General features: G+C 48.6%; 3 protein-coding genes across 6 annotated transcripts in view; all 3 read right to left on the reverse strand.

The window, feature by feature from the left end:
- Positions 1-1,000, reverse strand: part of THEGL (theg spermatid protein like) — a 39,651-nt gene extending 38,651 nt beyond the window's left edge. The window contains exon 1 of the mRNA XM_030024664.2: positions 922-1,000. Within this exon, the coding sequence (XP_029880524.2) occupies positions 922-935 (14 nt within the window). The 5' untranslated portion in view covers positions 936-1,000. The remainder of the gene's footprint in view (positions 1-921) is intronic.
- Positions 55-6,296, reverse strand: ARL9 (ADP ribosylation factor like GTPase 9). Its single transcript, XM_030011238.2, has 4 exons — positions 5,895-6,296; positions 5,323-5,491; positions 2,366-2,541; positions 55-1,242 (listed from the first exon to the last, which is right to left on the reverse strand). The coding sequence occupies exons 1-4, from the start codon at positions 6,039-6,041 to the stop codon at positions 1,063-1,065; spliced, it is 672 nt and encodes a 223-aa protein (XP_029867098.1). The 5' UTR covers positions 6,042-6,296; the 3' UTR covers positions 55-1,062.
- Positions 6,297-7,706: 1,410 nt separating this feature from the next.
- SRP72 (signal recognition particle 72) lies at positions 7,707-22,492 on the reverse strand. 4 transcript variants are annotated; one of them, XM_030011206.1, is made up of 19 exons: positions 22,301-22,492; positions 21,131-21,251; positions 19,208-19,331; positions 18,250-18,393; positions 17,364-17,475; positions 16,158-16,189; positions 15,415-15,539; positions 15,265-15,322; positions 14,944-15,075; positions 14,411-14,539; positions 13,818-13,890; positions 13,185-13,249; positions 12,368-12,463; positions 11,797-11,900; positions 11,111-11,188; positions 10,315-10,452; positions 10,014-10,051; positions 8,956-9,115; positions 7,707-7,963 (listed from the first exon to the last, which is right to left on the reverse strand). In XM_030011206.1, exons 1-19 carry the CDS (start codon positions 22,419-22,421, stop codon positions 7,789-7,791), a joined length of 2,025 nt encoding a protein of 674 aa, XP_029867066.1. In that variant the 5' UTR covers positions 22,422-22,492; the 3' UTR covers positions 7,707-7,788. The 4 variants fall into 4 exon arrangements, with proteins under 4 accessions (XP_029867066.1, XP_040981190.1, XP_029867084.1 ...); XM_030011224.2 differs by lacking the exons at positions 7,707-7,963; positions 8,956-9,115 and adding an exon at positions 9,143-9,404 and having other exon boundaries at positions 9,988-10,051; positions 22,301-22,454; XM_030011215.2 differs by lacking the exons at positions 7,707-7,963; positions 8,956-9,115 and adding an exon at positions 9,143-9,403 and having other exon boundaries at positions 9,985-10,051; positions 22,301-22,454.
- Positions 22,493-22,692: the final 200 nt, after the last annotated feature.

A 22,692-nucleotide genomic window follows, 5' to 3' on the forward strand; every position in this document is an offset into this window, starting at 1 on the left:
CCTCTGGTTCTCCGGCGGGCTCCGCGCTGTGGTAAATGAAGGCCGGACCACCGCTTAGGGTACAAATTTTCTGCTTTATGCAGCCGTTCCGAAGGAGGAAACTACAAAACCGTCGGTACAGTACATGCGGTTGCAAAACAGGTCCTTGAGGGAACGGCTCCGGGATCACGCGTTCTTGGAGTGGAACTACGAGGACGCTGGGAGAGCGGCACCCATCAGCAACTCACCCTCCTCGCCTGCCGCGCTAACAGAAATCGCTTCCCAAAAACAACAGGTTTTTCACGCGTACGACTGCTTGCTCGAGGACAGCCTGGACTAAACCGGAACAAGCCGCTCAGCCCGATGGAGGAGTCTCCCACCTTTGGTGCCAATTTAACTTAAATGCTTCCAGTCACTACCTTAAATTACACTGCTTTGTTTTTTCCCTGTAGGCAAAAGAAACACCTAACGTCTTCCTGCTTTCATTTTCTTGTTCTTACCCACTAAAGAAGCAGTAACCAACCCAACTTCCAGAGATCACTAATTTGCCGCTCCCTTAAAAGCCAGCTCCAATACGGCAACAACAAAAATTGTCACCGCCGAAAATACCAGCCGTAGCACTTTAAAGTTCTGACACTGTCAAGAAGTGAGGTCTCATTTTTAACAGAACAACACTGCGAACAGGGTTCTGTAAAACCTGTGAAGTAAACATATTTCAATTTAAGCCTGAGACATCAAGCCAGGTTAAATTCACTGGATACAGCTTTGCTCCACTGAAGTCAATGTTCGATTCCCACCTGGCAAGAAGCCATCTCAGCCCACCTAAGCTATATATCCCCTTAACTCTGCTGTCCAGGAGACTAACTTTCCCCTACAAATACACTAAAAAATAGACTACTTTTCAAACATATTTTCAAACCACTACAAATTAGGTTTTCTTACCAACTAGACATCATTTTCAGAGGAATTCCACACCCACAAGGAAAAGGTATCTGCACGTTTCAGTTGTCACACGGCAAACTGACCATACGCTAACAACGCGTTTCCCTCAGCTGCAGATACCACATTGTAGGAAAAGAGCTGTCACTGTGTTTCCAAAACCAGCTGTGCTATCAGCTCCTTGGCATCCCTCATGCTGGAGGAGATCTCGGAGCCATCCTCTGCCACGTGGGTACCAATCAAGAACATCTTCCTCTCGTCCCCAATATCAGACAGTGCCAGAGCATCGTGGATATCGGTGATGCAATATGCACCTTCGAGGTCCTGATACACAAAAACAAAACAAGCCTGTTAGTTGCATGAGGTGGCAGCACCATTCCTGCTTTGAGCCACTGCCTTTGTCCAGGGAGGGGAAGGGTCTCAAAAGGTTCTGGGGGCACCATTCTTACATAATTTCTATGAGATCAAGTTCCCATGCCCTAAAATGCTTTTGGAAAAAAAAATATTTATACTTAACCTAATTTCTTCCCAAAGAAACAAGGGTACAGTTCTGTTTCTAGTAATCCCAGTGTTTCTGATAATAATGTAAGACTAGCTGTACAAGGCAGACAAAAGTCTTGCTGGCCCAAGACCCCAGGCGCCCAGCACAGAGTTACAAGAAGAGGGCAAACATACAACAGCATTCCCTGCACACCTTCTCAGCCACCAGTGTTTCTGACTCTGGGACCTAGAGAATAGTAGCATTTGCGTTTGATGAAGCCAAAGCCTGCGTTTGCACTCAAGGGTGACAAAAGGACTACCAGTAACATGTCTAAGTTACCAGAAATTTAGAAGGTAAAAACGTAGAGCAAACCGAGCACACAGCCCTCATAAAAGAAAATCTGGGCTTAAAAACCCTGGGCTGTTCCATCATCTGACCATACCACAGGCACAATTCTATTCCAGGTACAGCACCAGTCACTGACACTTTCACAAAGATCTTAGGAGAAAGCACTGCCTTGTGAGGAAAGCTGCTCTTCTCTCAGGCTTCAGCAGCAGCCTTAGGAGCAACCAACCAGACAATCTGAAGGCAAACAAGGGTGCTTCACTTTTCGGCTGCTGCTAGGTGAAGTGCTCCTCCTAGACAGACATTCAGAACAGAAACCTAACTCTAGGTCTAACTGTGGTCTCCCTTGCAGCTATCAAACCTTGCAACTCTACAGCAGTTTCCACCATTACTTCCACCCGCAGCTCTGATTGCACCATCTGCAAGTGCAGGACCTGCATCTTGCAGATCCAAAACTCAACCTCAGACTATTTTCTTTTGCAGTCAACAGGTGTCCCAGGAAGACCCCCAGGTCCCAGCCACGTGGCCTCCTTAAAGGCACGAAGCCTCCTTTGAAAGGCTTTGTTGCTGTTTTCAGAGCAGCTGCCAGCCCAAGCTCAGCTAGCAGCAGGGAACTCTTACCTGCTTGTTGGCCAGAACCACCACCGGCAGGGTGGAGTTGTTCTGGATCAGTTGATGAAGCAGCTGTTTTGCCACAGGCAGTCGGGCATGATCGGCCGAGTCCACGACATAGATCAGCAACAGCACTTTGGGCAAGTACATCTTCCAGTATGAACGCAGAGATTCACTGCCCCCGACTGGAAGAGAAAACAGCAGCACAGGATTCACCAAGTAATCCAACCAGCGCTGCGCCCAGAGGTGCAGACAGCAGGCCCTGGGCTGAAAACACAAGGTATTTGGGTTAACAAAACTCAAAAGTATTTGGGCTACTGTATACGAGACTGGAAATAGCTTTATTTTCCCCAGTCAAGTCCCATGCAGGTATATATGTGTATGCTGTGGAGAAAAAAAAAGAAAACAAAAACAAAAAAACCTTTCCATTTTAAGCTCTTATTTTGAGAGGATTCTGGGTTGCTTTCTCCCTTGTTGGTTCTTGCTCTCAAGCAAGTAGGGAGAGTAGAAAGAGGTTCAGTGCCCATAAACACCATGTGAGAATGTCCCCATATAACCTATCTCCACATGCCCATCTCACCTTACGACAAAGCAGGCCTACAGTTTCCAAAGAAGAAATTTAGCTCTGAAGTGGGGAGAGCTCTCGTCAGATTTGTATGACACTAGGGACTAGTTCAAAACTCCCACAGCTTTCATACTGTCAATAACCAGAGGTGCTTAGGAAGAGAGAAAAATCAAGCCCCAGCAGACTCTTCAGGCAATCCTTGGGAGAAATCTTTGCAGAGGATACATTTCTACCTGAGCTCTTCTCTGCTCGACACAGAGGAAAACTGTCCACCTTCAAAACCAGGCCTTATAACAATTCTGTGGTGAAACCATATGCAGCAAGTTGCTCAAGATTGTTGTTCCCATCTGGGGACAAAAAGAGTTTAGTAGTTTGCTGAGTTTAATACAAACAGGAATAGCTAACAGTATATGAAGTATTTCAGATGTGTTTTCAGCTCTCCAGGTCTTCTCCTAAGTACACTGCAGAACCACTCACTCAAAAGTATTGAGGTGCTCAAAAGGCACGGGCGAGTCTCCCAAAAGTAGCAAGTTTTCAAAGCAATACCTCTGGGGTTCCCTCAAATTGTCTCCTGCCTTACACGAGAGCTCTTTTCAAAACCGACTTGCTAGTTGGCCATCTTTTACTGCCCTCAGTGACTTTGTTCTGTTTCAAAGCAATTTTGCTTTCACTTAAGTCAAAAAGATTCAGTAGTTTCAAGAACGCAGAAAGGGAAGCAACAATTCCTGCTACGGCATGCCTGCCTCTTCTTCAAGAGCCCCAGTGTACCTGCAAGCAGAACTGCAAGTCTGCCACTGTGGAAAGGGGCCAAAGGGCGCGACTGACATGTCACACTTGGGACAGATGCCTCTGATTCTGTACTGTGACATTGTGGGGGCTCACCACTGTTCCCTTTGTTAAGTGCATTCATGCATAGCATAACCCAGGGGTCAGCAACCTCACAGAGAATGTTTTTTTATTCCCAAACCAGTAGGAACTCAGCAGAAGCCAGGAGCTCCTATCCCTTACAGAGGCAAGCTACCACCCACTTAGCTATATGACGGTACAAAGAAAAAGACAGAACAGTTTCCTATCTGTCTAAGCCAGCAAAATAAAAACCCTGCTGTCTGCTGATCACCTTGTGCCATGTGATCACAGCATAGGCTGCTAACCCCTGGACTAGGCGATGGTACAGACTGGATAAGTAACCAGATTAGAGAGCCATGCACGGATTTACCTGGCTGAAACTGGCCTGAGACATTTCATTTCCCATGGGTCAGATCGCAGCCATCACATCTCAGTCACTACCAACCTGGACCAGAGAGGGAAGGACGACTCAGAGACAACAGGTTCTGCCGTGGGTGCACAGCACTGGGCCCAGGCCATCCCCAGGCAGGAGCAGAGATGCTGTGGGTTTCTCTGGGCTCAGCTAGACAAAGCACCTCCCAGTAGGAGACACAGGTGTCTCATACCTACTAGGATCTCTGGAGACATGACTTCCCTAAGACACTGCAGAGACTCCGATGGTAGTAGGACTGGAAATGAAACTCTCTGCCTTAGCACCCTCATCCTCACATCCCAAAAACTTACCTGAGAACAGCGCAACTCCTTTAGGCCTGCTGACAAAGGTACGGAGGTGTCTATGGGCTAGCTGCCAAGTGAGCCGGTCGAGCACTGGTACAGCACAGTGCAGAAACAGCAAGAAATAGCTTCTGCCTCCACAGAAGGCAGGCACTGATAAGGCTAGGATATCAGCCTCTCTGTACCAGGGACTGACCTGACTCCAGGGCCTCTACCTTCCCCATCAGCTAGTTGCACCTAGAACAGCTGTGGTACCCCAAAAGCATCACAGGAGACGCTCTCTGAAGGCATGGACAATACTCAAAAATCAGTGCTAAGGACAACACAGAAAGCTGGTGAAAACCCAGACATTCAAAAGCCATTAAAGACTAGAAAACACCACTTAGGAGGCTTTTGAACAAAAAGGGTACAAAGCTTTTCTCTTCCTCCTCTCTTCTTTCACCTTATTATTCACTCCCCTTCGGCTCTTGCCCTTTGCCAGGCATGAGCACCAAGGAGAAGCTGTACAACACATAATGGCGACGGATCACCACACAGGGCTTACTAGGGACACCTCTGCTTTGGGCTGGTTTCACGTAATCAGGCTTGTTCCCCTTCTCTCTCTGGGAGCAGAACTCCCTGGAGGACAGGGCCGAACAAACACAGACCTCCTCTAACACCAGTATATCATCTCCTTCAAGAAGCAGGGTGGTAAAGCAGAATCCCTAAGGAGAAATTAATCACAGCTTCGCATTATCAGAGCAGGCACGAGGGGATGCAGAGCTTTTAAAATACGGGCCTGATCCCTAGGGCACAGGATAGGAACTTATTTTACGTTCCGTACTAGAACAGGTTCACTCACTCTCCAGGAACTCCATCTGGGACTCTTCGGTGTTGACGCAGATAGCGTTGAAGCCCTCGGTGGGAGCTACGCTGCGCTTGACGTGGTTAGTTGCCAGGGAGTGGAGAATGCTGGTCTTCCCAGCCCCATCCAGGCCCAGCACCAGTATCTGCTTGCCGTGTCCTCTACCCTGCAAAGTGAGGGGCAGCGCGCTTAGCCAGGCAGCCGGGGCAGCCAGGCGGCGCGAAGCTTAGCGGGGCTGAGGGAGACGGGGGGTCTGTCCGCGCCCGTACGGCGGGGAACAGCAAAAACCACCTCGCGGTGAAGAGGGAGACGATGCCGGCTGGGCTCCTGGCCGCGGCGCAGCCGAGGCGATGGGAGGCCAGGGACGCCCGCCGGCCCCGGCCCGACCGCGGGAAGCTGCGGAGGAAAGCGGAGAGAGCGGCCCCGGCCTGCCCGCCCCGCCGCGGCCTGGGGCCCGGTCGGACCGAGGCGGGCGGGGGCGGCGCAGCCCCGCCGAGAGGCCCCGGGCGGCCCCGCCGGCGCTCCCCGACCCGGCGGCCCCGCCCGCTGCCCCGACCCGGCCCCGGTACCTGATCGGCGGCGGCGGCTGCAGGGCGGGTGGCCGGCAGCACGGCCCGGCTCCGCAGGCGGGCCCAGGCCCAGGCCGCCACGGCCGCGCCGCCCGCCACGGCCAGCGCCGCTCCCCACAGCGCGGCGGGCCGCAGGCGGGTGCCCATGGCCGCCCCGGACCGGCCCGCTTCGCTCCGCTCGGCGCCGCGCAGGGACGCCCGGACACAGACGGACACAGGGACACACGCACGGAGAGCTCGCTCGCCCCGCAGCCCTGTGCGCCGGCAGGGCTCCCCCTGCAGCCCCAAATGCAGGGCTCCCTCCCCCGACAGCTGGGCTCCCAACGTCAGGCTGAGATCTTAACTGGTTTCAGTAAAAAGCGAACCGTTTCACAGGTGACTTTTTGCTGTTTGTTAGAGGAAGGCAGGCCTTCCCCACAGCTGCTGCTGCTGCCGCCCTCTTCCCCCTGCAAAGGGATTTGCTCCCAGTTCGCTTCTACTTAGGCACCCATCTCCGGGACACGCAGCCAGGGCACTGTCCAGGCAGCCTGGTGAGGGCTCCAGCAGTGCCACAGTCAGCGTTTCCATCGGGTCAGAGTTTCAGCAAGGTTTGACCAGAGAAGACGCCTGCAGAACACATAGTCGCATTCTCCTCCAGTATCTCCTCCCTCCAAATCACTCTCCAGAAGCTGTGTCACTACAGGATAGCGCTCGCTCTCCTGTAGTCACCAGCTGCTGGCTAAGAGGAGACACATCAGCCAGGCAGGTCATTTAGAACAATCCTTTCTATTCAGCACTCACTTGGCAGCAAGTGAATCTGACAGCCATTCATAAAGCTGTTTTCTCTATGCTCTTCTTCTTTCTTCTCACTCAGAGCACAACACACATTCAGGCCCCTTCCCAGATGCTCCAAGTGTACAGTCAAGGTAATAAAGAGTGGATTCTACTTAGATTTTTAGTCCATGGGGCCTCAGGGGCAGGGGGGTTTAAGCCACAGTAACATTTCCCTTGCCCCCCACTTCCTCAGGCCTTTGCTTTAAATTCTTTGAGACAGAAGCCTTTGCCTTTTGGCCTGACATCTAACAACTCTCCCTGAGGTGCTATTTCTACCTATTGAAAGTCCACGTATGGAAAAATGTTTCTGCTACATTCAGACCAAACCAGAATTTTCAAGAGATGCTTGGAGGCTATCTGCAGGGTTCTAGGAGAGCAGACACATCTTCCATCTCACCACCAGCTTCCACTTGAGAAGTGTAATGTCTCTTCAATGCAGCCTACCATCACAACCAGCCACTTTGTTTTAGCTCACTCTCCTTTTGCCAAGCCCACCAGAATAAGGCAGCTGGCTTGCAGAAAAGGGGACACCGAGTCAGCTGCCATACACTTCACCATGCTTTCTACTAACAGCCTTGTTCTCCCCCTTCAGATTATCTTCTCCTGTATAATTTAACCCATATGTTGTTTTCCAAGACCCTTTGTGCCTGTGCTCTTTGGTGGTCAATGACTGACTGGGACAAGACATAGAAGACAGTGCTTCCATCACACATAGTCAGACACACTGTCAGATAAATCTGCTGAAGGCCTTAACTACCAAACACAGGAGGACAATAAAACTACATTTCAAGTTCTTGATTATTCCACATCTTTTAAATGTTTGGCAACATGGACAGATTTCTTCTTCGGCTGCATTTGAGTTTGATGGCAACACCCTAAGTCACAGTGGGGGCAAGCGTGATGAAGGCAACTTGGTGAGCAGACACATCATGGTGTGTATATACCAGCCGATCTCCCCCCAGACCACCCACAGGCAGGACAGAGATCTGGATGCCAGGAGTCTTTCGCCAGCACTTGCTTTTCACCTTTATTCTGCAACCAGCGTCGCTTATTGCAGGAGGGAGGTTACACATCCTGCTTTTTACCACCCTCCTTTAGCCCCTTTCTTTTTCTTCTGCTGCTGTTTCTTCTTGGTGGCTGGGGCACCAGCAGGTTTTTGGTGCCTGGGAGGGATGACGTTACTTGTGGCCGATACTGCTGCAGCGCTGCCAGGCCGAGGGGAGGTAGGTGGGCTGCTGGCAGTCCTACTGGCATCCCTGCAGGGAAAACGAGAGAAAGAGATACCACGTGGGTTCACAGCCACCTGCAAGACTCAGCACTACTGCAGGAAGCTGACAGCAAAAAATAGCAGCTGCCCCATAAGATAGCACTAGGTAGCATTATGTATGGGAGGGCACTCATGCAAGGAGATCTTAAATAAGCTTCAACATACAGAGAAGGGCTGATGGGCAACAGGACCTTCTAGCTGTTACGTTTACTAGAGAGCTTAAGTCTGCAACTACAAAAGCAAGTTTAACTTTCAAATAGACAGGTGGCAGCTCCTGCAACACAGGAGAAACCTTTCAGGCCCCCACGCTTAGGCAGTGCAAACCCAACATCCTTTCTCTCTCCTTAACCACAGAGGAATCTTTGTGCCAGCTCTCCTTGCACACACTGCTCAAGCCAACAGTGTCACAAAAGGCTTTTTATGCTTCTGAGACAGCTGTGTAAAGAGAAACGATCAGATGGCACTGGCAAGTCCCTGAGTTGCTGTGATTTTAGAAGTACTTCCTTCTCTCAGATGCTAGTAAGTCACCATCTTGCTGTCAGGCCTCACACACAATGGTAAACCCTGATTCCAGCTCAGATAATCAGTGTCAACTTAGAAGGAAGTATAGTGTTTTCCCAAATCATGGCTAATTGTTCTCCAGCCACCAAAAGACTTGAAAGCAAATAGCTCGAGAGAAAGCATGCGAAATTCATCTCATTGTCAAAACTAAGAAAAGCACATTAAAAGACTACGGGAATTTTATTTGTACCTTGGCACCTTCAAGCAAAGCATGCCAATCGTATCATTTTGATTTTCAGCAACATATAGGGATCTTTGGGAAAAGCAGCTGGTAGAAAGTTCAAGTGGCAAAGTACAGTTTCACTTGTGTTACTCACGGTTGGCGTGGTGACAGAGCCCCAGAAAAAGCAGCACAAACCCAGCCCTCCCAGCTGCCCAGGAGTGACTCCCCACACCAAGCCCTGCAAAATGGGTACTTACAGTTCAGAGGAGCCAGCTGTGGTTGAACCCTGAGTCCCCTTGCCAACCTGATCCTTCTTCTTGCCCTTCTTCCGACCACGATAGTAGGAACGCTCTCGCATTGGAAGCCACCGCTCAGGGTCAGGAGTCACCTTGGGGTCATAGTTCTTAGGCAGCTTTCCTGCAGAACATCCAATGCCAGGAACTGAGACTGGGGTCAAGACACTAGAGAGGTATCACCAATGGATACGCATGGGATGTCAGTAGCCAGCAAGCACAAAGCCCAGCAACCCAGATCATCCTGTCAGTGTGTTGCTCTCACTTCTGTGGAAAAATGCCCCATCCAAACAAGCTATCATGAAGATCTGGGTTCACAGGGACCCAGTCCCAGCAAAGGGCTCCAGCTCCTGGGGAGCTGAAGGCTGGCTATTTGTAGAAACAGTCTGGTGAGCTCTCTGGAGCTGTGCCACTGTCGTGGTTTAACCCCAGCCAGCAACTAAGCACCACGCAGCCGCTCGCTCACTCCCCCCCCACCCAGTGGGATGGGGGAGAAAATCGGGAAAAAGAAGCAAATCCACGGGTTGAGATAAGAACAGTTTAATAGAACAGAAAAGAAGAAACGAATAATGATAATGATAACACTAATAAAATGACAACAGCAATAATGAAAGGATTGGAATGTACAAATGATGCGCAGTGTAATTGCTCACCACCCACCGACCGGCACCCAGCTAGTCCCCGAGCGGCGATTCCCCGCCCCCACTTCCCAGTTCCTATACTAGATGGGACGTCACATGGTATGGAATACCCTGTTGGCCAGTTTGGGTCAGGTGCCCTGGCTGTGTCCTGTGCCAACTTCTTGTGCCCCTCCAGCTTTCTCGCTGGCTGGGCATGAGAAGCTGAAAAATCCTTGACATTAGTCTAAACACTACTAGCAGCAACTGAAAACATCGGTGTTATCAACATTCTTCTCATACTGAACTCAAAACATAGCACCGTACCAGCTACTAGGAAGACAGTTAACTCTATCCCAGCTGAAACTAGGACAGCCACGTCAACAGCTAGGAAATGCAACTTACCCTTCTTTTTTTTCTTCTTCTTCTTCACATCCCCTTGTCTGAAAAACAAGAAGGGAAACAGCTGCTGTGACACAGCATGGAAACAGCAAACAAGTCAACTAAAAGTTAGCTCTGGAAGAAGCTAAACCATTCCCATCTCTCGCAAAACTTGGTCTGCTGCTACCTGAAGCTCCTTGCAGTTAAACATCAGGCACCCTTTCCACCAGCCTGCTTTCTGCAGCAATGCCCCCCACCACATCAGGTGTGGTTCTTGTGCTACCCCAAATAATAACTGCACCAGAACTACAGCAGCCCACTTTACCCTTGCTCCTTCTGCTGGTTGTCTCCAGTGAGCTTCCCAGCTTTCTTCCGAACATAGGTTGCTCCATGGGAGTTCTCCAGTGCGTCAACATCTACTTTCAGTGACATGGTGTCTGAGGAAGGCAAATGTTTGCTAAGACTGCAAGGGAAGAGTTCAGGGATGCAAACCGGCAAGCAAAAAGATAAACACTCAGGTTTGTCCAGAGAGCAATAGGCAACTTCAGCTTGAACAAATTCAGCCTGTTAGTAATGCTGACACCACCAGACAGGCCTACAGGGCAAGGTCCACCTCTCTCACCAGCTTCCTACACAAGCTGGGATGAGCTGCTTAATCACCACCTGCCTCATTTTTCCCTTCTCCGATATGGGCACAAAAGCAGCAACTTCCTCTGAAAGCTGCTCAGCGTGGCAAAAGCAGTATGTGAACCTGGTGTTTTGGGTCAGTGAGAGCTTAGCCGTATTTTATTGGGCACAGTCCTGCATTACTACCACTGGTTTAAGATTCCAACAGAAAAGATGAAGGAGCTCCTAATTTTGGTTCCACCTAGTCTTAAGTTACCAATTCTCAGAGAGAAGGAGGCCAAAGACAAAAGGGTCCTGGGATCGTACAGTAATCAAACCAGTCAGGGAAATAATATAGCTCCAGACAACTTGACCTGGATATGGTAGCTGTTCTGGAGATGTTCCTTGCCTTTCTTCAGGTGAGAGTGGGTCTGAATTCCACACACAGCTGAAATCCAAGGGAGCAATGCCCAAACACTTCTTTCTTTGCTCTGATACAACCACCAAAAGGATACACTTTAGCTTTTTCAGGGTCCACCAGGGAATAGGCAGAGATGAGCTGTGCCAGAGTATGCACATCTTTTGGGTTTTGCCTTTGTCGGGGAAAAAAAAAAGGACGAAGTTACCAAAGTACACACTCATCCCAAAGACTGGTATCACCACGCAGTGCTTGCTGCTGCAGCATAGCTGCTATCTGTGGGGATAGGCATGTCAGTCTGTGGTCTCCTCCAGAGCACATCACCAAACATCACTGGTGTGGACCAAGGGAGGTGCAGACATCTCCACAGTATCATGAAGCAGGCAATGACAGACAAAAAAAGCCCCCAGGTCCCAGTAGCAAAGGCAAGCTAACAGTACCCCCAAAAAAATCCCATCAAGTGCGTAACAAAAACTAAAACCTAGACATCCATGGTTTATTTAGCACTAGAAAAAATGATGCATCCCAGTCCCCAAAGCAACCTTCGCTGCACACAAGAGGCCTCTGGGACAAGTCAAACAGGTTTTCAAGCGAACATCAGCTATAGATCAAATTAATTATCCCCCCTCCTTCCAAAATATGGCTTTGCATTGGAGTCCCTGTGCAAAAGCAACTCTAAAGAATGGCTAACAGTCAATCAACATCGTCAGATGCTGCCTGGCACCAGACAGCTTGCAGAGGTCTCTGGGCGGAAACCTCCTGTTCAGCAACCACCCAACTCACTTCCAGAGCTCCTCCAAGTCACTGATTGCTTCCTTCTTCCTGCCATGCTTTAGTTTGAAGTTGGCAGCTTCCCTTATCAGCGACAAATGGACAGGAGACTTTGGCTGAAAGACACAGCAGCCATAATTAGTTCCTCATTATCAGAGCACGGAGCCCAGCTCTAGCTGGCTTTAATGCCCCTGAGACCTGACCGAGGAGAACTGAGTTAGCACCCTGTTGTGCAGAAAGTAGACCACCTTTGCACTCTAGGATGTCAGGCAGAACAGCATGGGACACGGCAGCTTGCTGCTCCACAATGCTTTCTAATCAGGGAGAAGGCCTGACTGCTACATTTGGGCACCCACTGCCCCCACTCTCCTGATCTGACAAGAGCTGCTGCTCCCTGTTTGAAACTCATCTAAAATAATGAAACAGTGATAAAACAAATGCTCACAGAACAGGAGTTCACAGGTCCCCAAAACCCCAACTGGATGAGCTGCTGGGGCTACGCATCAACAGGAAAAGATGACTTGGACTAGCTAGAAAAGACTGAGAAAAATCTTTGCGCATTAGCTCCTCTGGTCTCACTTGCCTGGAATTGCTGATACCACTGGATAGCCTGTGTGAAGACCTCAATTGCACTGTCAATGTCCTCTTCATGACTGTACATTGTCACCAACGCAGACACCTGCAAACGTTGAAGAGCAGCTTATAGTAGATCCTTCATAGAAGCTGTCTATAGACAGAGGGTCAGCAGTTAAATGACAGGATTTCCTAAAAGCAGAGTCAATGTGAGCTTTCTGCTCTGTCCCTAAAAACCAGCTGTGGTTAGAGGTGACTCAGGGCAAGGAGCTAGTATTGCTGACTGCCCCTGTAAATTACTTTGATCATCCACACTTGCAATTGGAACAGACCTACAACTGTCAGCCTCTGCTCAAGATGTTTACGCTGTACACTTGAGCGTTTTCAAGGTCATCAAACTTTTCCAAATACCAGGTGCAGACATGCGTGCAGACCGGGGTGATGCTGTGGGGATGGAACATATGGCATTTTCTCCCTAATACCTGTTATCCTAAAGCTGCTTCAGAAACTTCCCAACAGTACATACCAGGGAAGCAGCTGCTCCAGTCATGTTATGCAAGTAAATCCAGGCAATATGCAGGTCTGAGGGATTACGAGAGACTGGGAACATAGGCAGAAAGCATCTCTGCGGACAGGTAGAGTACTGTTCAGGCTACCTGATACAAGTTATAATCCCACCTTTGTCCAAGACAAGGAAGATGGGCTCAAATTCCCCGGAGACACTCAGGTCAGGTGAAAACCATAGGGAAGAGGTAACAGAGAGTAGGCAGTACAAAGCTGTGCTACAAGGGAAAAACCTTACACAGTTCAGACTGAGTTTTGCTTACCATACCAGGCTTGTGCTGCAGTTCTTCTATGCTCCTCAGGATCATGCAGGCTTTGGTGACACTGCCTAGAAGAGAGACAGGGAGGAACATGGTCTGAGTGGCACAGTAACACTTCACCCTGCCTGTGAACTTCCAGCCAAAGTTAAACAACAGGGACTTAACGATCCCCTTCTCAGAATATCTCCCCCGTTTCCAGGAATAAAGGACAGACCTCCACACAATGGACCTTTCTGCCCTTGCCACATCCTGCAAGGGTTCAGGAGCAAGCTTTTGCAAGCAGGCTCTTCTCTTCCAGGAGCAACTCTGAGCTGCCTGACTCTATGCAGGAATGGTAGCATATGGGAGCCCCACGCTGCTCCCAAAACCCTCCTGCCCCAGAACAGATTCAGCCCTATTATTCACAAAGACTGTGGGCATCTCTGCCAAGGATCTGTGGAGGCTGGACATCCATTTTAAGCTATGAGTGTTATCCTGCCATAGCCATATACATAGAATACCCGACTGAAAGCATCTCTGCTCTGTACCACAGTCACAACAGTGACTGCAGCAAAGATTGCCCTAAAGCCTGTTTTTCTCACCCCTTGGACCATTATCATCTGCAGACACTTCCCAGCAAAGGAGGACACTGGATACCTTGAGCAATTTTTAGCTGGGCCATTGTCAGCTTGATCTCAGCTGCACTGGCAGGGTGCTGATCTGCAAAGTCCTGAGAATCAGAAGAAAGAACAATTCAACATGTGTGTGGGCACACCAGGCTGCTGCTATGGTGAATCATATCTCATGCTCAGTCACAGCAAGCTGGCAAGTGCCAAAGGAAGCTTTCCAGCACAGGCAGGCTTCAGCACACAGCAGAGAAGGGCCCCCAACTGTGCCAGTGGCCCATTGTCCTCTCAGATTTCTGTCCCAGGCCACTCACTCCCTCCCAAAAGGAGGCTGTTGCAAACTGCTGGCAAGCAGAGCAGCAGAGCACACTGCTTACCCTAGAAGTCTACTACAGACAGTTTCCCAAGCATACAAATGAGAGGTGCAAGGCAACTATTTCCCTTTAAAAGCAGCATTGCTCAGTTGGGTAATGCCTTCCAGCAGCATTAAACCAAACCAAAATAAGCAATCAGATACCCCGGAAATTTAAACCAGACAACACAAGCTAAGGGAAACAGCACAAGAGAACACAAAGCACAAGTTTAAACAGAGCTTGGCCAAAGGAGTACTTTCTCTTAACCTACCTGCAGAAGCCCTACAGCCTTTGCATGCTGCTTCTCGCGACACAGTTGGGCTGCCTGGATAAGCACAGGGAGCAGATGCTCAGGGCTCTGCGACTGCAGGCTTGCCGACAGCTTGCGGCACTGATCTGCCTGAGGAGTGGGAAGAGAGAATACACTTTACTCAACCTCTGCAAGCACGTAACACAGGGCTAACATACCAGTTGTATTTGAGAAGAGATGCTAGTGATGGCTTCCCTGAAATGGGTACACAGAACCAAGAACAAGTCCTCTTAGTAGCACTTCAGATGCATCTAAGAACCCCACAACCCCCTTCTGTTTCCTAGTCATCTCCACACCATCCTCCCTACAGCAACACTCAAGTCACTGCACAACTGGCTGGCTGTTCTTTTAGGGATGATTCTTTTTTTTATTCCTCACTTATGTGCTTAAACCAAGTGGTCTTCTGACACAGAACAATTGCATACCCACATTTGCCTAGTCAAACTCTTGCGGAGTAAATCTGTAGCTACTTACTGCAGATCAGTGTCCCCTACCTGGTTAGTGTACATTGCAAGCAAAGCTTTGTTGAATTCAATCGCCTGGAGCTGTTTCTTGGAGAGTTTATGCTCAACACCTTCTGCATTGGTCAGCTTCACCTTTTTCTTTGAGTCAAAGACATTTTGGTCCTGGGGAAATCACACATCATGAGATTTCACTATGTTCCTTGAAGAAGAAAAGGTCTCAGGGTCTGCGGTTTAACTATTGTTTAGGAAAAAGTCTTTCCTGATTATCCCCCTTCTCTCCACAGAAGCAGAGAAGCAGGCTGAGTAACCACCAGGAAGGGCTGCATTGAAAGCAGCAAGGTAATTCTATACCTTGTTAATTGTGATGATGTTATTTGCAATGACAGCAAGCAGTCCTACATCTGTTGGCCTGCAGATAAGAAAAGTAGAAAGCACATTGTTATTTAACAGTGGCCTTTCTACAGGTGGAAGACTGAGCATTTATTTTAGAAAAGCCCTTACTTCAACTTGATTATTTGATTGTAGAGCTGTAGAGCATCCTCTGTACGACCCTGCAGTTGCATGATATAAGCCATCTGACCATGAATAATGGCCAGTTCAGCCTCAATGTCTTCCTCTGTCACATCCTGAAGGAAAATCAAGGCAAAAAGAAAAAAGCTGCCATCTCACCTCTCTTCCCCTGGCTTCAGCATTCTTCTGGCAAATGTCTACAAGCTCTTTTGGGCAGTATTAACAGCAAAGTACCCCAGGTACTACAGGTGAAGATTGTGGCCACAGCACAAATACAAGCATATCTGGGATAAACCAAGAGAAAAGAAAGCTTCACCTGCTCTTGCAAGAATCTGGATACCCTTAACTTGTGCGCTGAATCTGCCTCTCTGCTTGAACCAATGACAGTGATTACAAATTTCCCGTGTTTTCCACCACCCATTTGGCATGTTCATCCATAGCAGGGGTGGGTGACAGGGAGGTTTCAGACAACCTGTACCCATCCTGCCTGCACCAACACAGGCAACTGTGCAAGGAGCACAGCAGCAGTCTGCAGTGTTAGCTACACTTCTGCAACAACCATGATTGCTGCCCCAGCCTCAGAAGCGGGTACCAGCAGCAGTGGCAGGTCTTGCTGAGTAATACTGCACAGCAGCTTTAGCTATCCTCTGGCTATCTGCAGTACATTTCATGACCGCACCCTCGTTCATGCTGGTGCAAAGCGAACACTTTCCAGAACAACATCAAGAACTTACAGAGTCTTCTGATAGCGATTGGCGGCACAGTTCTAGAAGGAAAAACAAGTTGAAGAACACAGTTTAGAAGGCTTTAGGGGAAAAAAAAAACAGCCTAGAAGCATGGGGGAACATAAACTTTTTTCACGTACCCCTGAAACTTCTGCAGCTTAACAAGGGCACATCGGACTACAAGTCTGATGGTGGATGGGACTGAGCATGAGGGAGACTACATGATGCAGAAGAAATATCAAATGCACAGGAAATACTGTCCCTCCCAAAGCTGCCTTCTGAGAGCAGACTCACATACTCATTTTCTCTCCTAAACAAATTTCCTTAAACCTAGCTCCTGATCTTTTCCATAAGGATCACTCAGCTGCAACTGCTCACCAACCGCTCACCATCTTGGGAGTTATTTTAAGTGCTGCAAGCCTGCAATATTTAGATTACACCACCCTTTATGGGGCAGCAATTCCCTCAGTTTTCAGTACACATACCAGTCACTTCTTCACTTTCTCCTATACCTCACCAGAACATCACTTGTTCTGCTCTCTGAAGGACTACTATCACAGCACAAAGGCTCAAATTACACATGATTAATAAATCAGTTGTATGGGAGAGCTGCTATTCTATCATCAAAATCAGGACAGAATTGACCTATTTATCTGCAAGAGCAGTTAGATCAGAAAGAAACTAATTCTTCCTAATTCTCCCCCAGCCTTTTTTTTTTTAACCTCACATAAATAAACCCTTCCACCCCATAGAAAAAAATTTTCTTTGCAAAAAAGCTCATTTATTGGCTTATACTAATTTCATACCTAATTCAGACCATGAAGTATTTTTTTTATAGTGTATGTTCATATATACACATACACTAACAAAGCCAAGAGTCAGAATAGATGAAACATCTCATGCTTATGAGAAGAGATTACACTCATGTCTACTTCCTACTTCAAAAGACTGGTCAAAGGAATTGAACACCAATCGGGGGCTGTAAGAGAGCAAGGAGACGGTACATGCCACATGGCTCTGGAAGAGTGCTACAGAGGAACACTTCTACAAAAACACCAGTTCTGGCAGTAACCATATGGAAACTTACAACAAATCCTGCTGCTGGGCAGTTTTTAAATTTTCAAAACCTCTTTCTCTCTGATTAAGTGTGTCTATAGAAAGCAAATAACTACATCTATCACACAAAGCTTCCCTCTCACCTCACCATGTTTTTACCTTCTGCTTTCTGTAGTTTTCTCATTGCTTCATTCAACTTTCCTTGCCCAATCAATGCACATGCACTGTTATAACACAGCTCGTAGGTAGCTTCTCGAAGGCCCAAATCTTCCTAGCATGAAAAGCAAATGTAACACTGCATAAACACCAACTGATCTATACAGATTTGACAGGCAACGGACACAAACTATAGTTTCATGTACATTCAAACTATTCCTTGCAAAATAAATTGAGGCAATTTTAAAAGGGCACACACCTGGTAAATAAGTCACAGTGCAAAGGATCTTCCCTCACACTGCACAACAAAGTCAGAGGCAACTGATAAGGCAGCAATGAAACTACAGCCTGAACTTGGGGACTACTTAAGCTGCTGAAAGAGGGCAGGTAAGAACTGCTACTCTAGAGAACTAGAAAGTGGATCCACAGCACTGAACAGAAGGCTGAGCATACTGTGCACACCTCCAAGGACAAAGATTTCTGAAAAAAATGAGAACATTACAATCTGCAGTGTTCATTAACAAAAATATTCCCAAGCATGGCTGGGTGATCCAGGCAGTTAGCTTTACCCTGGGCAAGAGGGTAATGAGACAGGGAAAGTGCTAGTCACCACAGGTGTTCTGCCTAATGCAGGTTCAAAGAGATGTATTTCTTGCTCCGCTGTGACATCTACTAATACAAGCCTCCTAGAGATCAAAGGTGAAGTATAACTCATGAACAATAACCGCATTTATTCCTCCATACAGGGGAAATCACTAGGTGATCTTCAATAAACTCAGAAGTCATTAAGAGACAGCAACACATTTCTGTCCTGTTAAATATCTATGATTCCATATCCTTTATTCCTTGTCTCTCACTCTTAGACACATACACACACACACTTACTTACTGGCATCACTTTCTCCCATGTGCTTTGTGCTGCCACAACAGCAGAGAGGTTGGTTTTTCTCTCTTCCTCATACTCATCCTGGGAGTTGCGGATGAGATCCCTGTATGCAGCCAGACAATCGTCATAACGCTCCAACCTGTACAACTGAAAAGGGGAAGGGATTAGCCTTCAAAAGTGTATTTCCCTTTGTATGCTAGTAACTACAGCCTCCTTCCTCCCCCCCACCATGGACTGGCAGCAGCACAGCATAGTATGTTTCAAGCTGAACACTACTAACATTTGCATCTACCTTTAAGGGCAAACTCTCTATATAGATTACATTTGCAAGGATTCAAGCAAGGAAACCAGATACCTGCACACAAATGGCACAGTTCTTACTCCTAAAACAGCTTCTTTAAAAGCAGCAGTTTACACAGTTGTGTCCTCAAACAGCCTTTTTCCAGATTATATCACCTCTCTGTGAGAGAGATTAAATGAATGGTCTTTCATGCAGCTGAAAGACGACAGCCAATTCTTCACAAAACTGTTCTGATCAACCAGGGAGAAAACAGAGAAGAAACGCAACTTCTTTTCTGCTTCACTTCTAACACCCGAGATGTCAGATCCTGCAAACCACTCCTAGACAGGTATCTAATGCAAGCAGATGGCTCAACCAAAATAAATCCCATCAGCTTCTTCCATCCTCCATCCCCTCAGTCAGATGGCTACTATGAGGCCAGACCCAAGAAGGGAGAGTGAGTCACAAATGTATTGCTTTGTTCAGTGGCAGTAAGACGACAACTCTGCCTCCAGCAACAGGTGACTGAAGCTCCACAGAAGTTGGAGCAGTTGGGAACTGTACCTCTCCTTACCTTCAAGGCTGAGAAGGAAATTCTGTCCCCATACTTGCCCCACATTAGAGGAGGGACAAGGCATCCAGCATATGAAAGTCCTACCAGGAAGAAAAGCTTGTAATTACCACTTGTCCATAAAGCTCCTTCAGTTTGTCTGTCTGCTGACTGGCACTCTGAATGGTCTTGAGAGCATTTTCAATACGATTCAACCTGTATTCACAGTAGGCCTTCTCAAAGGCAATGATGTCACTGCAAGGACAAGACAAAGGCTGACAGCACACACTGTTGTCTTCATTCAACAGCATTCACCCACCTGAACACACTTGTTTAAGCAGCCCTGATTAGTCACAGACTGCTACGTTCCCAAAGAGCCAAACACCAGAGGTGAGCATATGATCACAGAGTACTGAATTATGTGTCTGGTGAGCACTGAAAATATCTTAAACCTACTTTGTGTTCAATAGAGAAGGAACACCAAAACTTCACCTAAAACAAGAGGTTCCTTTCTTCTGGTGTTTCAACACATGGCATTTCAAATCCCACCCCCCCAGCTCCTACTGATTATGCGAATCAAATGCTTAAAGGTAAAACAACACCAAACTTCATTATGTGACTCCTTCTTAAGGAGAAGGCATATCATTACAGCAAAAGATTGTTACTGCAAACTTTCAAAGAGAATCGACTCAGAGAGAGAAAGGAAATGGTATAAAACACAGCCCCTCTTACAGTCCACTACTAAGCCAAGGGTAACATTAACCTATTTTGAAATACCAGTGCAGCAGAACTGCAGCAAAAGAGTTTGCTGATGTTAACATAGAATTGGCTTCAAAGCAAGCTCACACCAGCAAGGAGCATTATCAAACAAGCAGTGCCCTGAATGCTGTGTTCCACCTACCCCCTGAGTTACCACTTAAGCCAAAGGAAAATTAATCAGCGATTCCCTTAGTTCATCACTGGTGCCACTTTGTCACCAGCTACTTCTTTGCCTATTTAAAATTACCTCAGTCCAGCTGAGTATTACAGGAGTCTAATAACAAACAAATGGCATCAAGAATTAAAGCAAAGCAGTGGGCCAGCCTCAGTGCAGGACAGGACAACTTCAAGGCAGAACAAGAACCACCACTTTCCCTGCTCTGCAGGATACAGAGACAGACACACAGTAGAGCCAAGCTAAAGAAATTATAGGGAGAACTCTGAAGCCAGCTGAATTTAGAGAAATTATTCCTCCTCCTCTCCATATACTAAAAAACCAAGCTAAAAAACTTAAATTAAACCCCTTCCATCCCAGGAAAGAAGGAATTTGTGAATAACGTAATTATGTTTTAGTCAGATGTGAACATAAACGAGGGCATGTTTCATCGCACTAATACTACAAGACACTTCTCTGGGAAATTCCTTAACAAGAGAAGTATCTGAAATACAAAAGTTTTGCTGCCAGGCAGTTCTTGGGTAGCAATTTTCATCCTAGTCATTGCACGAAGAGCATCTTTATGAGGAAGAAAATTAGAGTCTGCTTAACGACACAAATGGGAAGCTTGACTTGTTCGCAAACACAAATTGTCTCCAAGGTCCCGATTTTGAGAACATGCACAAAGGGCTTGCATCACCCCAAAAGCTGAAGCAGTACCTTCAGGCTGTCAAGAGAAAAGGACCCCAAGGAGCAGTATGATGAGACAGCCAAGCAAAGCTAACAGCTCACTGCCACTGGCAAGGGCTTCTCCCTTCTCTCTTCACTCCCCATGAGATCTGTTCTCTTCCCTTGTACCAGCACGTCAACAAGCAGAATCAGCTCATGAAGGTGGATGAAAACTAGATTAGGGACAATCCCTTCAAGAGTAACAGCAAGACGTTAGACTGTCCCAAACTCATCCAAACCACCTCTCACACTCAGAATAAGTCGGTGTTTCACTGAGAAGCACAATCCCAATGGCTCTGAGCACCTCCTGCTCCGTATTTTGCTGCCTATTAGTCCCCTCCACTGAAGCTGCAGCAGCTTCTCAAGGAGTTGCGGTTTTGTATTTTGTAGAGCACAGGAAGCCACAACTCACCTGGTTAACACTTTAGTGTGGGTGTTGATTACGCCGAGGGCTTCCTTGAAGTTCCCATTCTGGATAAGACACACTACTTTACACTGAAGTGCAGTCACATCGTCTTTGCTGATCTGCAGTACTGGAGGAGAAACCAGTTTCAACACAACGATCTACCTCATCATCAGACACATTAAGGCTTTGTAAGAGCCGTATGTTTTTACAGTTGCAAAAACCCATCACAGAGAGCAGTCATGTCAATTTAAAGGGGTCCTGGCACGGCTTGCTTTGGCTCAGATCATGAAACAGATCCTGTCAGCATAAAAGAATCCAGTATTTATACTGAACTTACCTGAAGTGACCGCTGTGCTAACATGCCTGGAACAGAGCTGCACCAAAGGAGCTGTACGCACCTCAACAAACCTTTCATTGTCATTTCACTTCCAAGCAGAGAACACAGTGCCAAAACTCAAGTGCCACACGATATAGAAAAACTGTATGGCTCTAGCCAGGTATTCACTTCACATGCTATTACTTTCTGCCAGTGGAAGACAGTGAGGGAGAACTAGGAGAGAGAAATAGGTTTTGATATTTGCTTTTTTCACGCGGTCCCAACTCTCAGATCTGCCAGGACAAGAGATGAGTCCCTGCTCCCTACAAACAGCAAAGAGAGAACTTTTAGCCATAACGTGCTTTGTATGGCCATCCCATTTTGGATGCCAAACTAGCAAGACAACGCATCTCAATGTGGACTCTCACTCCCGAGCAACGACGGTCCCGGTGCAGGAGCGGGGGCCTAGGCGGCTGCCCCGCTCAGCTCCCCCATCCGCTTTTGCCTCTCGCCTTTGCCTCTCGCCTCTCCCCTAGCACAGCGAAGCCTCCGGCAGCGTGCCGCAGAGCCGCCGGGCGCCCCTTGCCCGCCGTCCTGCTCCCGGAGGCCGGCACGAAGCCTACAGACGGAAACCGCCCGCTCCCCGCCACGGCGGCCCTGCACAAGGCCGAGCCCGCCCGGGCAGTGACCACGGGGAGCGACGCCGGCCGGGCAGATCTGAGCCGGGGGGCGGGGGGGGGGGGACGGGACGACTCACGGACGCCGGGAGCTTTCTGCTGGCGGCGTGCGGCCCGGCGGCGCGGCAGGGCCCGGCGCCGACATGGCGGCGGGGAGCGGCACTCGCTCGCTCGCTCACTCACTCTTGTTAACGGACTTGAGCGCGCGGGCGAAGTCGCCGTTCTGGCCACAGCGGTTCACCTCGCTCCACAGCGCCGCCGCCGCCGCTGCCCCCGCGCCACCCGCCGCTGCCGCCGCCGCCATCTTGGAACCGGGAGGCGAAACACCTCACGGGGGGGCGGGGGCGGTGGCTGCCCCGGAAGCGGAAGGGCCGCGCGCGCCGGCCGCCACGTCGCGAAGGGCCGGGCGGGGCCCCGCCCTCCTGCTCTCCCCACAGCCCCCCCCCCCCCCCCCCCCCCCGCCCGCCATCCCCCCCAAAAACACGCGTGGAGGAAGGCGGGAGCGGGCCCGGGGGTGTCCGCCTGCCAAGGTGAGGGACTGTAACTGTCTTCCTGACGCGACGTCGCGAGTTTAG

Source organism: Aquila chrysaetos, chromosome 1 (assembly GCF_900496995.4).
Source record: "Aquila chrysaetos chrysaetos chromosome 1, bAquChr1.4, whole genome shotgun sequence".
In the NCBI taxonomy this organism is placed as follows: Eukaryota; Metazoa; Chordata; class Aves; order Accipitriformes; family Accipitridae; genus Aquila; species Aquila chrysaetos.

Coding starts and splice junctions, on each gene's coding strand:
- SRP72 (XM_030011206.1), bottom strand. CDS start 22,421: ATGGCGGCGGCGGCAGCGGCGGGTGGCGCGGGGGCAGCGGCGGCGGCG. Junction 13,250..13,817: donor CCAGCTAAAAATTGCTCAAG/GTATCCAGTGTC, acceptor TCTCTCTTCTAG/GCAGTGTCACCAAAGCCTGC. Junction 11,189..11,796: donor GACTTGGAGGAGCTCTGGAA/GTGAGTTGGGTG, acceptor TCCCCGACAAAG/GCAAAACCCAAAAGATGTGC.
- ARL9 (XM_030011238.2), bottom strand. CDS start 6,041: ATGGGCACCCGCCTGCGGCCCGCCGCGCTGTGGGGAGCGGCGCTGGCC. Junction 5,492..5,894: donor CAGCCGCCGCCGCCGATCAG/GTACCGGGGCCG, acceptor CTCACTTTGCAG/GGTAGAGGACACGGCAAGCA. Junction 1,243..2,365: donor TGGTTCTGGCCAACAAGCAG/GTAAGAGTTCCC, acceptor TTTGTGTATCAG/GACCTCGAAGGTGCATATTG.